Source organism: Emys orbicularis, chromosome 11 (genome assembly GCF_028017835.1).
Source record: "Emys orbicularis isolate rEmyOrb1 chromosome 11, rEmyOrb1.hap1, whole genome shotgun sequence".
Classification (NCBI taxonomy): domain Eukaryota; kingdom Metazoa; phylum Chordata; order Testudines; family Emydidae; genus Emys; species Emys orbicularis.
In genome coordinates, this window is record NC_088693.1 from 38,781,565 (window position 1) to 38,800,699 (window position 19,135).

The window sequence follows — 19,135 nt, forward strand, 5'->3', positions numbered from 1 at the left end:
GCAGGAAAAACATTGGCTATAGCAAGTCACCTGGGGGTGAAAGAGAAGATTAATTTCAATGCCTTAAACAATCCTAAATCTCACTCTTGAGATGTGCACTAAAGGAGCAAAATAATCCTAACTGTGTTGGTGGTTTTCGTGATGCACTGTATACATCTGTGCACTAGGAACTGGACTGAGCCCACCAACTCACTCCACATAGTCCACTGGAGAGCCCCCACTTTTGGTCACATTCTTTACTGACTTGAGTCAAATCCAAATTGGCAATTTAAAAGTGAAAGGATCCACATCTGATTTAGTCATTCCCACTGAGATTATAACTGAGCTGAATAGAAACATGTAGCCATAACCCTTCCATGTGCATTTCATTTTCTAAAATTGTTCCTTTTTGATAAAATTCAGTAGAACCTGCTTTACAGTGAAGTAGCGTCACTATAATTAGCATGTGACCCTCAGTGGAAAAGACCTAACTGGTGCAGGGCAACTGCATGAAAGCCCCCCTTTAATCTTCCATGCAAGAAGGGCTCCTGTATTCTGTAAGAACCATACTTGAGTTTTTACAACACGCACATCTAATAAGAGAGATATTTGCAGCCCTTATAAGATGTGCATGCAGTGAAAGATACAGTAGGGCTTGTACAGGATGCAGGAACTCCAGAAAGGTTGGAAGTGGACATAGATGAAGCTTGCTTTGTCCTGCTACTGTGGGACCCCAGACTCAAGAAACACTAGCTCCCATAGTTCCTTACAATCTAATTTGGGCATCACTGTAAAGGGAGCTTAATTCCTTGGAATGCTTTGACAAAACACAAGACTTCACTTTTTATTCATTGCAGGTGCATTTACACTAGGAGTGAGTTCCTTACAAGTGGTTTCCACTCTATTTTTTCTTAAAAGGCAGCACAAATCCATAGAAACTAAAAGAGAAGAAAATGCCAAGTATCTAACACAGTATCTTTGTGTGTGTGTGTGTGTGTGTGTGTGTGAGAGAGAGAGAACTTCAGATTTATTGTAAGCACACACATGTAACTGATTCAAGTGTTTGGAAATGTTTGAACTGTCATGTAGACCTGGCTTTGCTGATGTTGCCTTTTAGCATTTTTCCACTCTCCAAACAGCAGGGGGTAACCAAAGGCAGATTAATTGAGCATGGTTGTGCCTTGGATTTTATTAATTTTTCTGTTTTGTTTTGGGGGCTTAACCCTTTGATGTTTATTTTAAGACTTTTTTTGACCATGCAGAGTTATTGAAACAATAAATATTAAAAATAAATCATACCCTGAATCATCAAGGTATTGCAGTGAGAGCCAAGCAGTAATGAGGTGTAGCAGCTAATGTATCCAGCAATTAACAATGGGCAAACTTGTAAATGTTTGCCACTGTCTTGGACTGGGCACGGATGGTCAGGCCTAGCAGTTGGAGCAGTGGCGGTCAGAGTTGGGGCCAGGAAACAGGAGTCTGAGCTGAACAGGGCTGGAGGAAGGCTAGAAACAAGACAGACACAGGAGCAATCACAGCTGCAGGTGTAAGCATTGAGCAATATCTGGCCAAGTGCTACTGCTGGTCTTAAGAGCAGTTCTGACTGTGCTGCTTGGTCAATCAGGTGATTTGGCCAATGAGGAATTTCGGCTATGGTTAGCTGCTAGCTGACCCCAGACCCAGATGCAGGCCCTCATTTGTGAGAGGTTTGGATGAAATTTATTCAGACTTTGGGTGAAGAACTATCTAAGCCTTGTTAGCTTGCAAATTAGGCTGGGACACTGGCCTTTCTTGCAGCATTATGGCCCTTCTACCTCCAGTTCTGACTGGATCCAGAAAGTGCACTTTTTTAATCCCAGGAAAGTTTCTGTGTGAATTGGGACATTTCTCATCACAGCTGGACAGGGTTGCCTGTCCACAGGCATTTAGATATTACATTGATGGATGCAGTGTAAATGCCTGGATAGACAGACCTATAGCGGTGACTGACACTTTGGTGAGTGTAATGTGTGTCTATTATGACTTGCTGTGTGTGCACTGCATCTTCTCACAGGAGAAGATATATTCTCTTTGCTGCAGATTCAGTTACAATTTTGTTTTCTGCTGCACCTGCTACAGACATCTGCGACACAAAGACACTCTGTGATCTCTCGTGGAAACCTTACTTTTGTTCTTGTTTTTGTGCACTTAATTTAAATACACAAAATGCAGAATGACCTTTATCTAAAAACATAGTACCTTGGATTAAAATATTCTTGGAGGTATATTGTTTTGTCCATGAAATGCTGGAAATAAAATATAGTATGTCTAAAAATATGTCTGAGGCCTGGATCCGCTCATTAAATCAATTTTTTTTAAAGAACAGATTTGTAGCTATGGAGGTTATAATCACTCTGGTTAAAAAAAATAATTTAAAAAAGAAACACTAATGCTAGTCTAATCAGTTTTGGCTGGAATAATGAGGGGCATTAGTAATTGTTTTCTCTTTCCGAGCTTACAAAATATTCAGACCACCATTGGTGCTCTTATAAAATCTATTTCATTCCATTTATTCATTAGTAAATATTTGTTCATGACTGCTGATAAATAGTTCCTCCTTTCAGTCATCTGATTTGCCAGTTGCAAAATAGCAGTTTACATTGTTGAGACACAGCAATTCCAACAATGTTATCATCCAAGTGCAAGCAGCCAGTGGATTTTTAGAGGCTATCTTAGACAGGCCTATGTGTGGGTGTCTGCTCTTGTTCCCTGCTAATAAATGCTTCATCTTTTCCTGTAATTGTGGCAGAATGGAAATGGTGCTTAGGAGCCTGGCTGTGAGATTGCAGCAAATGGCTGCAACCTATGTTTAATGTAGTGACACTAATGAATTCTGAGAATTAATTTTCAGCAAAGAAAGCATGTTGGAAGATACTAGAATTTCAAATTAAGTAATGGATTGACTTTCGTCAAGGCCAACATGTACAATATTTGTTTCCTTTTCAACCCCTACTTACTTACTCCTCTTTTTATTTTATAGGCACACATACCAAATCTGAACATCATTTTAGTGTATCTTATATGACATACATCTTGTAATGGATTTTCTAGCCAATTTATACAATGAGAAGTAGGAGTCCCACAGCTTGGATTTTCATTTAGAAATTCCATGGGCCAAACAAATTTAATTAATTTGCAGGTGCAGTAGGCTTGGTGTTTTTAGTTGTAGTTACAGTACAGTTGATGTTGGACTGATCACGTTACTTAGACTAACTGTCCAAATTGGTCCTAGCTGAGAACATATTTTAGTTGAAGCCTTTTCTTACTTCAAAGAGCAGTTTCCTTAGTGATATGAACTTTTAAATACATTTTTGATAATGCAACACACATTTTGATTTGTTCTTGACAATAAGACAGACAGCACTGTGGTTGTCCCATAGCTGCCTCCGAGCTACTGTCTTTTAAAAACATATAAAAGAAAACACTTTGGGAAGTAGCTCATGAGAATGTTAGCAGAGCCAAACCATGAGAGCAGTATGACAGTATACAGGACTTGTGCTGTAGGTTATAAAGCCCAGGATTTTAATCAAGAAAGTGGTGCTAGGCCTTCTCTAGATGTTCATCTTTTAAATGTAAATGTCTCTGTATTTCAAAGGTATGTGCTCCTGCTTCTGCTTACTTTTTTTCTGACTTTGCCAGATTTCCCCCCAGGATTTCAATCCCTCTTAAATATTCAAATATAGTTTCCCTGCTTAAAAATAAGTTATATGAACATATGGAATTTGTACAGTCCAGTTTCCATTGTGAGTTGGAACACACACAGCTGAATGGCAGGAGAGCAGTAACAACACAACAGGGACAGGTAGATCAAAGAATCATAGACTTTAAGGTCAGAAGGGACCATTATGATCATCTAATCTGACCTCCTGCACAATGCAGGCTACAGAATCTCACCCACCCACCCACCTCTGCATCAAACCTGTGTCTGAGCCATTGAAGTCCTCAAATCATGGTTTAAAGACTTCAAGATGCAGAGAATCTTCCAGCAAGTGACCTGTGCCCCACGCTGCAGAGGAAGGCGAAACCCCCCCAGGGCCTCTGCCAATCTGCGCTGGAGGAAAATTACTTCCCGACCCCAAATATGGCGATCAGCTAAACCCTGAGCATGTGGGCAAGACTCACCAGCCAGACACCCAGAAAAGAATTCTCTGTAGTAACTCAGATCCCACCCCATCTAACATCCCATCACAAGCCATTGGGCATATTTACCGCTAATAGTCAAAGACCAATTAATTGCCAAAATTAGGCTATCCCATTATACCATCCCCTCCAAAAACTTAGTCTTGAAGCCAGATATGTCTTTTGCCCCCACTACTCCCCTTGGAAGGCTGTTCCAGAACTTCACTCCTCTGATGGTTAGAAACCTTCGTCTAATTTCAAGTCTAAACTTCCTGATGGCCAGTTCATATCCATTTGTTCTTGTGTCCACATTGATACTGAGCTTAAATAATTCCTCTCCCTCCCTGGTATTTATTCCTCGGATATATTTGTAGAGAGCAATCATATCTCCCCTCAGCCTTCTTTTGGTTAGGCTAAACAAGCCAAGCTCTTTGAGTCTCCTTTCATAAGACAGGTTTTGCATTCCTCGGATCATCCTAGTAGCCCTTCTCTCTACCTGTTCCAGTTTGAATTCATCCTTCTTAAACATGGGAGATCAGAACTGCACGCAGTATTCCAGATGAGGTCTCACCAGTGCCTTGTATAACGGTACTAACACTTCCATGTCTCTACTGGAAATACCTCACTTGATGCATCCTCAGACCGTATTAGCCTTTTTCACAGCCATATTACATTGGCGGCTCATAGTCATCCTGTGATCAACCAATACTCCGAGGTCCTTCTCTTCCTCTGTTACTTCCAACTGATGCGTCCCCAGCTTATAACATGACCTTGCACTTTTCACTATTACATTTCATCCTATTACTATTACTCCAGTTTACAAGGTCATCCAGATCTTCCTGTATGATATCTCAGTCCTTCTCTGTATTGGCAATACCTCCCAGCTTTGTGTCATCCGCAAACTTTATTAGCACATTCCCACTTTTTGTGCCAAGGTCAGTAATAAAAAGATTAAATAAGATTGATCCCAAAACCAATCCCTGAGGAAATCCACTAGTAACCTCCCTCTAGCCTGACAGTTCACCTTTCAGTATGACTCATTGTAGTCTCCCCTTTAACCAGTTCCTTATCCACCTTTCAATTTTCATATTGATCCCCATCTTTTCCAATTTAGCTAATAATTCCCCATGTGGAACCATATCGAATGCCTGATTGAAATCGAGGTAAATTAGATCCACTGCGTTTCCTTTGTCTAAAAATTCTGTTACTTTCTCAAAGAAGGAGATCAGGTTGGTTTGGCACGATCTACCTTTTGTAAAACCATGTTGTAATTTGTCCCAATTACCATTGACCTCAATGTCCGCACAAGCTTAAAGGTCTGCTCATAAAGATCCCTTTGCAGGACTGGGGACTAAGGCAGAGAGATGAAGCCTAGCGTATCAGTCACAAACACTAGAAGTACCCCTACTAGTATATGTCCACTGGTTAGATAAGAAACTACTGTACTCATGAAATCTTTAATCTTTATTTTTCCACATACTTTTTTCCTGTATGACCATGCAGCTCAGTGGAACCTACTGCTTCTCACCTGTAACAGTGCTCAGTTTCATGTAAATTGTATCTCAGTAAGAAAAGGTTACTCCCCCGTGAGGAAATTAATGTCCTTGGCTTCTAGTTGGGGTTCTTCTGTCACATGTTTTTTTCAGGCTTGTCAAGCAGAGGAACATACAGTCACCTCAGCAGCTTCTCCTGCTTCTCTGGCCAGCCCAGGTTGACTTGGGAACTGTATATTAAATAGCCCTCTTCTGAAGAACAGGGTAGTAACAGTGCCAGCTGTCAGCTTGGGAAGCAACTACATTATTGAACACCAGTAGAGACACTGGCAGCCTGTCACTTCCTCTTCCATTGAACACACAGCTAAAGCCCAAGAAGAGTTGTTTTAGAGACAAGTTCGGAGGAATATGTAGCACATGTTCAGTACAGCATTATAGCAGCAACTGCAATTTGAGAGGCAGTGCACAGAAGCACAGCATATGAATAGATCCCAGAATATACAGTATTTCTAGCTCAAAATAGAGGAGATGCTAGCAATGGGCTATTTGCTGCTGGGTCTGCCAACAGGAGTAACACTATCTTTTAAAAAAGTGTAAATATTCCTCTATCGCCCTTGATGGTACAAAAACTCCAATTAAAGCCATGTGGCCATCTGATGTATGGAACTTTCCCCATCTTGTGAGTCAGCTAAGTAACCATCCTGCATAACCCAGAGACCAGAGCTCTTGCCAAGAGCTCTCATCCAGCTCTGCAAACAAAGTCAATTGAATTTGAGCTGAACTTGCTGGGGTAGAAACCAATATATTGAGATCACCCTGTGGCTCCTGGCAGAATTTGGGCCTATCATGCAAGCTGAAGCTCAACAATCTCCAAGAGTCATATGTAGCACCACCTGTGAAAGATGTCCATCCCTCTCATAGGTGGTGCAAGATAGTGAAGAACAATTCAATGTCTTCTTACTAAGAAACTTCTCCTTTTCCTCCAGGACAAGGATCTGGCGGCTGGCCACAGTGATCCAGCCCTTCATCACCTCCAGACTGACCAGTGTGTGTGTGTCAACAGTCTGTAGCGCAATGAGTTCACCTCTAACTCAAGTGAAATCCTAGATGGCAACAGATTTGTTACAATATCCATGACTTCTGATATTTGGGGATTTTTGCTTGTCAGTAGAGAGTGGTAAACAGCTGAACAAACTTCTTTATAAGCTGCAATGTGGAACAGTGGGCTGCACAGAATACAGCAGTGAAACACAGGGCCAGAGCAGTGAATAACTTTCATTCCCCACAGGTTGCCTGTTGTTGTTGTTGTTGTTATATTAATATTATTCATCTAGTGCCCAAAGTATGTTAGGCAGTTTCTATTTATTTAGTTATTTAGAGTTGTTAAAATATTAACAAGGACACAATCTTAATCCTCAGGCACCTATGACAGGTTATGGAGACGATAACACTAAATCTAACAACTGACCCCTCTCATAAAAGTCAGCCTCTCAATAGAGTCCCCGAAAACCTCCAGCTACCATAGAAGCTTCAAGCCACTTTCTCGACAAAACTTATTGATAAACAATAAAATAGGTCCCAGCCCAACTGCTTGCAGTCTAAATAGACAAAGGAGAGGGGAAGAGCATTTAACATACACTAAAATTCTTGCTAAATACAGCCTCCAATAATAATTGTCCCCAGCCATGCCACATTATTTATGACCCTTTCTCCTAGCAACTTGTCTACAATTTAATCCATGTCAAGTTGTTCCTTGTTTTCCGCACCAGCCCCCTTTTACCTGCAGAAACTGAGTATTCTGGGAGGTAAGTCCTGTTGACTTTGGAGGGTGAGGACATGGTTCATGGGACAGTGAAGTGTGTCTTTGATCATACTGTTGCTGCTTTCACTGCTGTTCTGGGTTGCTTCCTCCAGGTGGGGGCTTTTATAGGTCAGCCTATGTGATGTACTGGTGGTGGCTCTGCCCTCCCCTGCCCCTTAGGAGGCAAGAAGAAAGGCAGGCATTGGGGTCCTGGTGTCTCAGAGGGAATCTGGACCAAGGTGGGAGCTTCGAACACAAAAGGTGAAATCCCAGCTCCATTAGCAAAACTCCCATTGATTTCAATGGGCCTGGAATTTCACCCAGAATGATTATTTTAAAAATATTCTTTAAAGAGTGGAGTTGGTTTACAAAGATAGTGTGGTGTCTCCAAAATGTGTCTGTCATTTCAGTACTTAACTATCCTTATAAAGTTTTTCCTAATATCTAACCCAAATCTCCATTGCTGCAAGTTAAGCTGATTACTTCTTGTATTCCATGTCCATTGAAGGAAGGACAATTGATCACCAGCCTCTTTAGAACTGCTCTTAAGATATTTGAAGACTGTTACTATGTTACCCCGAGTCTTCTTTTCTCAAAACTAAACATGCCCCATTTTTTAACCCTTTTTCTTAGGTCAGGTGTTCTAAACCTCTTTTCATTTTTGATGCTCTCCTCTAGATTCTCCCCAATTTGTCCACGTCTTTCTTAAAGTGTGGTGCCCAGAACTGGACACAGCATCTCAGCCAAGGTCTCATCAGTGCTAAGTAGAGTGGGACAATTACCTCCTGTGTCTTACATTCCTGTTAATACATCCCAGAATATTTGACTTTTCTGCAACTTCATCACATTGTTGGCTCATATTCAATTTCTGATCCACTATAACACCCAGATTCTTTTCTGCTGTACTACTGTCTAGCCAGTGATACCCAATTTTGTATTTGTTCATTTGATATTTTTCTTCCAAAGTATAGTGCTATGCACTGATCTTTACTGAATTTCATCTTGTTGATTTCAGACTAATTCTCCAATTTGTCAAGGTCATTTTGAATTCTAATCCTGTCCTCCAAAGTGTTGCAACTGCTCCCAGCTTTGTGTTATCCCCACATTTTATAAGCATACTCTCCATTTCAGTATCCAAGTCATTAATGAAAATGTTGAATAGTACTGGACCCAGGACAGACCCCCTGCAGGATCCCACTAAATACGTCCTCCCAGTTTGACTTTGAACCATTGATAATTATACTTTCACTATGGTCTTTCAACCAGTTGTGCACTCGTATTATAGTAATTTCATCTAGACCACATTTCCGTGAGAATGTCATGTGGGGCTGAGTCAAAAGCCTTACTTAAATCAAGACAGATCATACCTAGTGCTTCCCCCCCGTATTCACTAGGCCAGTAGCCCTGCCAGAGAAGGAAATTAAGTTGGTCTAGCATGATTTGTTCTTGACAAATCCATGTAGGCTTTTACTTATCACCCCATTATTCTCTAGGTGCTCACAAATTGATTGTTTAATAATTTGTTCCAATATCTTCCCAGGTATTGAATTTAGGCTGACTGGAAATTCCTTGGGTCTCCTTTGCGACCCTTTTAAAGATAGGCACTATATTTTCCCTTCTCCAGTCCTCTGGGATCTCACCTGTTCTCCGTGAGTTATCGGGGATAATCGCTAATGGTTCCGAGATTGCTTCAGCTAGTTTCTTAAATACCCTAGGACTGGGGTCGGCAACGTTTGGCACGCGGCTCGCCAGGGTAAGCACCCTAGCGGGCCGGGCCAGTTTATTTACCTGCTGACACGGCAGGTTCGGCCGATCGCGGCCCCCACTCGCCGCGGTTCGCCGTCCCGGGCCAATGGGGGCGGCGGGAAGATGTGCGGGCGAGGGATGTGCTGGCCGTGGCTTCCCGCCGCCCCCATTGGCCCAGGATGGCGAACCGTGGCCAGTGGGGGCCGCGATCGGCCGAACCTGCCGCGTCAGCAGGTAAATAAACTGGCCCAGCCCGCTAGGGTGCTTACCCTGGCGAGCCGCGTGCCAAACGGTGCCGACCCCTGCCCTAGGATGAATTTTGTCAGGCCCTGCTAACTTGAATACATCTAACTTATCTAAATATGTGTTAACTTGATCGTTCTCTATCCTACCTTATGTTCTGTCCTCCTTGATGTTAATAATATTTGTGTTAAGCATCTGGTCACAATTAATATTGGCTCATTGTGCTTTTTAATTGTATTAAAATGGGAGAACAAAACAATACCTCTAACTTCTATTTTTTACTATATTTTTGTGATATTTACCAGAATACCGTGACAAAACCACAGTATAGTGTAGGTAATTTTATAATATACTTACATGCAGTACCATGGACAGTTAGATGCTTCAGCCCTGGGCCATCCCTACATGTAAAACCATCTATCAGAGGCTCTAGGCCTAGTCAGCAGAGTTTCTCTAGACTTCCACTGGTGTAACTCAGAGCAGAATTTGTCCTAGTGTCTGCAAGACAGTGAGATAAAAAGTTTCCATGCCATTAGTGTTTTTAACAGCACTTTAGCTATCCCATTTCTTGTGCAGACTTCACTCTAACCCTTACTGTTTTATTGTCTTAAAACAATTGAAATGTTGTCTTTGAACCTAGTATTGTCCAGGGTTGTAAACGTCAAATGAATTCAATATAAACTTTTCAGTACCAATTCCCCATGGTAGACATTTGAAATAAAGTTAATCACTAGTTCTATTTAATAAGGAATATGTGACATTGAATACCTGATAGTTTTGTGTTTTTCTCTCATTTTCATTATAGTATTAGCTCTCCACTTACACAACTCACACACAAAGGAGAAAGGGTATACATTTAAATGGAGATTGACATGCCCAATATTTTATATGTGAGTGCATTCACTTATAAAAATCATGGATAAAAAACAAAAAACCCCAAAACAAACAAAAAGGGCTCAGAACATGTAAAAGACAAATGATTGATTTCTTTTCATGGCAGGACAGGAGTGGTATTTAAAGCTCTGCAGTCAGAGGGATGGAGATAATGTAGGTTCTGTTGGTTTAGTTTTTCTATCAGGAAGCTCCAGTTCTAACCGATAGCAAAACTCCCCTGACCAATTGTAAAACTGACAGAACATTTCACAGACTGTATTTTCTGGACTAGATGATGGTCAACGAGAAGGGCTGTGAAAATGGTCCTGATGAGCCACAATTATTAAAGTTATTTTGAAAGACAGATGTTGCAGGATTATTCTGGGAACCAGACTTTAATGTTCTAGGAAATATTCAAGGTGAGGCTGAGCTTTAATAATTTGCTAGTGCATTTTGTCATTTTGTAATAAACTAAAATGTATAATGTTTTAGATATAATTTAAAATCTGCAGATATGCTATTGGTAGAGTATTGAGTGCTATAAAAGCTATGAAAGTTTCATTGCACATTTTGTGTAAAATGGCATCCTCTGCTTGTCAAATTTTCTCATGTAAAGGAAAGACTTCTTTAATGTATATTTGATGTAATTGCTTCATGAAACATCGGTAAATATGAAGTGTAAAAACATTTTAATTTTAAAGCATCTATTCAGACAATCTCATCTTGGACTGGAGTCCAGTAGGAGTTCCCTGAAATGATAGATATATGCTAGGATTGCCATATATACTGTAATATAGTTTTTCTTTTGCTGATTCTCAAATGGTCGTAATGTTACAATCATTTTAATTACTGAACTAAATAAAATTGAACAAACTAATACAAAAAGAAATTAAAGGACTCTTTTTTGAAAAAAGTCTGATAGTTTAAATGCATTTCTCTATTTGGAGCATATTATTCCAGCTTTACTCTACTGGCACGGAATTATACTTCTTATCATGGCTTCCTAGATTTTAGATCTTTGACAGTACTCTATGATATTTATTAGTTAAAGTCCATGTTAATTTAATAAGCTCTGTCTGTTTGCTCATTACGAGATCACCTGACCCCGCCAGTGATTGAACTTGCCGATCATGGTTAGCATTTAAGTCTGAGTCATTTGTGTTTAGTCTGATCTATATTAAGTAGGTTTGCTAATTGACCTATCAAGGTTCTTATACTAATACCCATCACCATAGTATGTGAGAGCCATTGAAAAAGTTATTAATTTATTAAAAACTTGGCATCAAATTGTTCTGACCAGTGTTCACTTACTCATTTATTTTATTGGGCTAAATCCTGCAGTCCTCACTCAGTCAGAATTCCCATTGGATAATATGTAGGAAATTAATGACTACAGGACTTTACTCTTTGTTCTCAGATGAAAACTACTTTGAATGGATACTACAAACAAGACTGTAGTAATGCTGCAAACCTGTACTTTATGCTGTTTCCTCTTTTTAAAAAAGATTTGACATATGTTTACTGGCCCAAATTCTGCTCTGTTACACCAGTGTTATAAGTGTTAAGTAACTCCACTGAGTTAAGTAATGTTATTCCAGATTTACACCACTGTAAATGAAAAGTGAATAGGGTCCCCTCATATAATTAATAACACCAATAAGTAGAAAAAGCAATCTGGTCTCTGTGACAGAACTGCCAGACAATAAGCCAACAGTTTAATGTTCAAGTCAAATTCAATGATTTTGTTATCAAATAGCAAGTGCTGTATGTATAATGCTATTGCTCTATTTCCACAGGTGTCTTATTAAGGATTTTGAAAAGCGTCCTTCAGTCACCCACCTTTTAGAGCATCCATTTATTAGACAAGCCCATGGTAAGGATATGTCTCTGCAAAAACAGTTGGCTGATCTCATCCAAGCACAAGAACAGTTAGGCTTTGTAGCCAAAATAAGGTACTGTGCATTGTATTATTCTGCAGCCTTCCCCTGACTAGCCCTGGAAACACAATTTAAAATGTTTAATTTTCAAACATTTATTACTTCAGATGATCACCTACATGCATTAGCCGTTTTATTTGTATTAAGTGCTGCATACCATATGAATGGAGAAACAAGCTTCCCACTCATGCCTTTATAACTTATTTTGTTCAATGATAACATGAATACCACACTATCTTTCTCTCTCCCATTTGACTTTGTTTTTATATATATTCATTTAATGGATTTATCACTAATACTGCTAATATAGGGATTTTTATTGATCAGTTAATAAGCTGTTTACACTGAGTGGATTGAAATTCTGTTATGTTTTCGTAGCAGACCTGAAAGTATAAACATGAGCAGTAAAGTGACTATCAGGAAAGATTAAGAATTGAACATTTTAAAGTTGTTTGCAGCTTGGTTAGCTATTACTAGTGATGGGGGAGGCCCTTTAATACTTAATATGATTGTTTTCCTTTGGATTAATAACAACTATTATTTTTATACAGCCTAACACTTAATTTTAAAAATGTGGTTAAAAAAGCAATGAATGCTCATCTTTAGTAGAGGGTACTTTTTTCCAGCATCCTTTAAGGCTGACTATAAGAAATGTTTCTTGGTTTGGTTACTGTCCAGAAGGTGGCAGGATTTCACTGTTTTGAAAGTGAATTTAAATGCAAATGAACACACCTTCCTATGCTCAGCAATCATTTTGTAATATAAAATTTGTCTAGTACTAGATAAGCTCTGGTCCATTATTATAAACAAATACCTACTAATGTTGATGAAGAAAATTAAATGTCATGATTCATGACTCATAAAAATGTATATACTTATATACTGTAAGAATCTGCTGATTAAAAAGGAAAAGCCTAAATGTACATGTACAAGTTAAAATACTGGAATAGCTAGAGGTTTCAAGGTGAATGTGTCTTCCCTATTTTTCTGCTGAGGGAATATTAATCCCGCATCTAGCCCAGGCTCAGACCAGAACAGTTTCTGTTTTATCTCGCCTCTGGACCAAACTGCCTCTGGGTAGAACATGAATATGGGGTGGTGGGGAGAAGGCACAAGGAGCCTTCCCCACCCCAGTTATGCACCATGCAGAAGATCTGGACTCACCAGTGTCCGCCGATGCTTGGAAGAGCTCAAAGACTGCTTCCTCCTTGCACCCCAAGAGCATCAGTCTCTACAGAGGGGATGAGGAAGAGTCAGGGCCATGGCCCTTTCTCCATGCCACTGCACAGAGCTAGCTGGGAGTGCTGTGGGGTGCAGGCTGCAATCACCCAAAAGTATGATGCAGCATGTGAGTTCCCCCTGTATGCCTGGGAGCTGGGGGAGGGATTGCGCCTGTGAGCTCGTGTTTGTCCAGCATAACCTAACTCTTTGCCTGTCCTGCTACTGTCACAGGTACTCTGCTCCATGTTAAATCAGTTCTTCTCCATTATGATTAGTCAAGTAACTGAACCAGGAAGAAGAGGCAGATGAGGCTTTTTTTAAACAATTAACAAAATCATCCAAAGCACAGGACTTGGTGGTGATGTGGGACTTCAACTACTTAGATATCTGTTGGGAAAATAACACAGCAGGGCACAGATTATCCAACAAGTTCTTGGAATGTATTGGAGACAAATTTTTGATTTCAGAAGGTGGAGACAGCTACTAGGGGAGAGGCTGTTCTAGATTTGATTTTGACAAATAGGGAGGAACTGGTTGAGAATTTGAAAGTGGAAGGCAGCTTGGGTGAAAGTGATCATGAAATGGAAGAGTTCATGATTCTAAGGAATGGTAGGAGGGAGAACAGCAAAATAAAGACAATGGATTTCAAGAAGGCAGAGTTTAGCAAGCACAGGGAGTTGGTAGGTAAGATCTCATGGGAAGCAAGTCTAAGGGGAAAAACAATTGAAGACAGTTGGCAGTTTTTCAAAGAGATATTATGAAGGCACAAGAGCAAACTATCCCACTGTGTAGGAAAGATAGGAAGTATGGCAAGAGATCACCCGGGCTTACCCAATGATCTAAAAATCAAAAAAGAGTCCTACAAAAAGTGGAAACTAGGTCAAATTACAAAGGATGAATATAAACAAATAACACAAGTATGTAGGGACAGAATTGGAAAGGCCAAGGCACAAAGCGAGATCAAACTAGCTAGAGACATAAAGGGTAACAAGAAAACATTGTACAAATACATTAGAAGCAAGAGGAAGACCAAGGACAAGGTAGGCTCGTTGCTCAATGGGGTGTGGGGGGGAACAATAACAGAAAATGGCATAAGTGCTTAATTACGTCTTTGTTTCAGTTTTCACCAAGAAGGTTGGTAGTGATTGGACGTCTAAGGCCTGGTCTACACTAGGAGGTTATGTCAAATTTAGCAGCGTTAAATCGAATTAACCCTGCACCCGTCCACACAACAAAGCTATTTAGTTCGACATAGAGGTCTCTTACATTCGATTTCTGTACTCCTCCCCAACGAGGGGAGTAGCGCTAAATTCGACATGGCCATGTCGAATTAGGGTAGGTGTGGATGGAAATCGACGCTAATAGCTCCGGTAGCTATCCCACAGTGCACCATTCTGTTGACGCTCTGGACAGCAGTCCGAGCTCGGATGCTCTGACCAGCCACACAGGAAAAGCCCTGGGAAAATTTGAATTCCTTTTCCTGTCTGGGCAGTTTGAATCTCATTTCCTGTTTGGACATCGTGGCGAGCTCAGCAGCACTGGCAACGATGCAGAGCTCTCCAGCAGAGGTGACCATGCAATCCCAGAATAGAAAGAGGGCCCCAGCATGGACTGATCGGGAAGTCTTGGATCTGATCGCTGTGTGGGGCGATGAGTCCGTGCTTTCGGAACTGCGCTCGAAAAGACGGAACGCAAAGATCTACGAGAAGATCTCAAAAGCCATGACAGAGAGAGGATACAGCCGGGATGCAACGCAGTGCCGCGTGAAAATCAAGGAGCTGAGACAAGGCTACCAGAAGACCAAAGAGGCAAACGGACGCTCCGGATCCCAGCCCCAGACATGCCGTTTCTACGAGGCACTGCATTCCATTTTAGGTGCAGCCGCCACCACTACCCCACCACTGACCGTGGACTCTGAGGATGGGATATTGTTGATGGCCGGTTCCTCGGAGATGTTAGCGGACGGGGAAGATGAGGAAGGAGATGAGGAGGACGAGGCAGTCGACAGCGCTTACAATGCTGATTTCCCCGACAGCCAGGATCTCTTCATCACCCTCACAGAGATCCCCTACCAACCGTCCCCAGGCGTTAACCCGGAGCCAGAATCAGGGGAAGGATCAGTCGGTAAGTGTTTAAAACATGTAAACATTTATTTTGAACAGAACAGGAATATTAACAATATTAACAATGGGTTTTTCATGATTAGTTTGCCCTAGGTGCTTAACGTTTTAGTCCTTGGCAGTGCAACTACTGCAAAAGAATCAAACAATGCCCGGTTTATGATGATTACTTTGCCCTTGGCGCTCTACTTTTTAGTCCTTGCCAGTGCAGCTACTGGAAAAGAAGGTCTATATGTCCGGGGATAGAGCTAAAATCCTCATGGGACATCTCCACGAAGCTCTCCTGGAGGTAATTGGAAAGCCTTTGCATGAGGTTCCTGGGGAGAGCGGCCTTATTGGGTCCTCCGTGGTAGGAAACTTTTCCACGCCAGGCTATCATCAAGTACTCCGGGATCATTGCCTTGCAGAGCATGGCGGCATATGGCCCTGGTTTTTGCTGGCTTTCATGCAGCATGCGGTCTTTCTCTGTCCCAGAAATCCTCAGCAGAGTGATGTCGCTCATGGTGACCTGCTTTGAATTAGGGGAATGTTACTGTTGGGACTGCTTGCCTGTTCCGTTACAGAACTGTAACCGGCGGTTTACAGCCACGCGGTGGAGGAGGGAGAGGGGCAGCGTACAGGGATCTTTCCCGGGGACAGCCGCGAGGGGGTGGGACAGGGGCAGAGTTCATGCTTGCCGGATTGCCGGCAGCAGGAACTGGCCAACGCTAGGAGCATTGCTTTGAACGTGAAAGGAGGGCACTGCTATAATTTAAGTTTTAAGCAGCCAAAAGTCTACGGCTTACCATGTCAGCCTGCTACCCGAATTCCACTGTTCTGCCCCGCTTGTCTGATCTCCAGTGCAAGACCCCAGGCACTGAATGCGAAGGCCGAAAATTCGACCTTGTCCGGAGTGCGCATGTGTTAGGTGCTGTGCATGGTCTTGTTCACAGAGAAAGACTATGTTCATTGTTCACAAAAAATTATCTTTGTGAGGAATTCACTCCCTTTTTCCCATCCCACAGCAGCCTGGCATCCCCCTCCCAGAGGCTGGCGCAGATTAGGCGGAGAAAGAAAAGGACACGGGACGACATGTTCTCAGAACTTATGGGCTGCTCCCGAGCCGAGGCGGCCCAGCAGACCCAGTGGAGGGAGAACATGTCCCAAATCCATCGATCACACATTGAACGGGAGGAGAGGTGGCGGCAGGAAGACCAGCAGGCGACTCAAACGCTGCTTGGACTAATGAGGGAGCAAACGGCTGAGCTCCGGCGCCTTGTGGAAGTTCTGCAGGACCGGAGGCAGGAGGACAGAGCCCCGCTGCAGTCTATCTGTAACCGCCCACCCCTGCCACCAAGTCCCATACCCCCCTCACCCAAAGTCCAAAGAAGGAGGGGCGGCAGAGTCCGTGAAAACTCTCACTCCACCCCTGCAGACTGCTCAAGTAACAGAAGGCTCTCATTCCCCAAAATTTGGTAAGTCCTTTCCTTCCCACCTCACCCAAGCCCCCGGCCCAGTTTCATCCCCTAACTGTTTAGTTGCTAATAAAAAATACGTTTCTTTTAATTACTGTTTCCATCATGTTCTTTTAGAGGACAGTGTGTTTGAAGGGGGGGAAGGGGATTGGTAATTGGACAGGACAGTCACCTTTACCAGGGTACAGACAGGGGGACATGTTCAGCAGCAGGTCACACACACATTGCAGTCACTAGGCACCCTGGTCAGTCTGGGAGGTGGTTTTTATGTTCTGTGTGTGTGGGGGCTATGTGAGTTTGTGGTGGGGGAGGGCGGTTAGAGATCTTATGCAGCGGTCCTTATCCTGGATCACAGAGCCACGCAGCAGCGTCCTCCCCCGCCACAAAGTGACATAGCCCCCACACACAGAGTCCCGAAAAGGAGGGGTGGCAGGCTCCGTTGAAACAACCAGTCCAGCACTGTGGACCACTCTAGGAGCAGGAGCCTGTCATTCCTTGAGTTTATAAGCGTTCTTTCCATCACTGCGCCCGCTCCCCACCACAGTCTGCGTCCCAGTTTCAACCCTTTACCGCGAAACCCGTAATAAAGACAACGGTGTTCATTAACAAAGTTCCATGTATTTTATTTTTAAACGTGTGTTGGAAGGGGGGGACGGGGTGAACGGGGTATGTAGCTGCAGAGGATAGTCAACATAAACTGGGTAAAGAAACGGGGGCAGGTTCAGCTTCTCTTTAAACAAAGTTAATAGTCACAGGTTACCCTACTCACTGAGGAACCTAGCTGTCAAAGCCTCCCGGATGCACAGCGCGTCCCGCTGGGCTCTTCTAATCGCACGGCTGTCTGGCTGGGTGTAATCAGCAGCCAGGCTATTTGCCTCAACCTCCCACCCCGCCATAAAGGTCTCCCCCTTACTCTCACAGAGATTGTGGAACACACAGCAAGCTGCAATAACAATGGGGATATTGGTTTCGCTGAGATCAGAGCAAGTCAGTAAGCTTCTCCATCTCCCCTTGAGACTTCCAAAAGCACACTCCACCACCATTCTGCACTTGCTGAGACGGTAGTTGAAGAGTTCCTTTTCAGTGTCCAGGGCGCCTGTATAGGGCTTCATGAGCCAGGGCATTAGCGGGTAGGCTGGGTCCCCGAGGATCACTATAGGCATCTCCACATCCCCAACAGTTATTTTGTGGTCTGGGAAGTAAATACCTTCCTGCAGGTGTCTAAACAGACCAGAGTTCCTGAAAACACGAGCGTCATGAACCTTGCCTGGCCATCCGACGTTGATGTTTGTAAAACGTCCCCTATGGTCCACCAATACTTGCAGCACCATTGAAAAGTAGCCCTTTCGGTTAATGTACTGGCTGGCCTGGTGGTCCGGTCCCAGGATAGGGATGTGAGTTCCATCTATAGCCCCACCGCAGTTTGGGAATCCCATCGCGGCGAAGCCATCTATGATGACCTGCACGTTTCCAAGGGTCACTACCTTTGACAGCAGTAGCTCAATGATTGCGTTGGCTACTTGCATCACAGCAACCCCCACGGTAGATTTGCCCACGCCAAAGTGGTTCGCGACTGACCGGTAGCTGTCTGGTGTTGCAAGCTTCCAGAGGGCTATGGCCACTCACTTCTGGACAGTCAGGGCTGCTCGCATCCGGGTGTCCTTGCACTTCAGGGCAGGGGACAGCAGCTCACAAAGTTCCAGGAAAGTTCCCTTCCGCATCCGAAAGTTTCGCAGCCACTGTGATTCATCCCAGACCTGCAGCACTATGCGGTCCCACCAGTCCGTGCTTGTTTCCCGGGACCAGAATCGCCGTTCCACAGCATCAACATGACCCATTGCCACCATGATGTTCACAGCGCAGGGTCCCGTGCTTTGCGAGAGGTCTGTGCCACTCTCAGACTTCATGTCCTCACCGCGATGCCGTAACCTCCTCGCCCGATTTCTCAGCATCTGCCTCTGGAAAAGGTGGATGATAAGGTGCGAGGTGTTGACAACGGCCATAACTGCAGTGATGGTCGCAGCGGGCTCCATGCTCGCAGTGCTGTGGCGTCCGCGCTATCACTCACCAGAAAAGCGCGCGAAATGAAATGATTGCCCGCCGGCGCTTT

At 43.1% G+C, this 19,135-nt stretch overlaps 1 protein-coding gene across 1 annotated transcript in view; it reads left to right on the forward strand.

Moving 5' to 3' along the window:
• Window positions 1-19,135, forward strand: part of MYO3B (myosin IIIB) — a 296,479-nt gene that overhangs the window by 112,460 nt on the left and 164,884 nt on the right. The window contains exon 11 of the mRNA XM_065413693.1: window positions 12,090-12,245. Coding sequence (XP_065269765.1) covers window positions 12,090-12,245 — 156 coding nt within the window. The remainder of the gene's footprint in view (window positions 1-12,089; window positions 12,246-19,135) is intronic.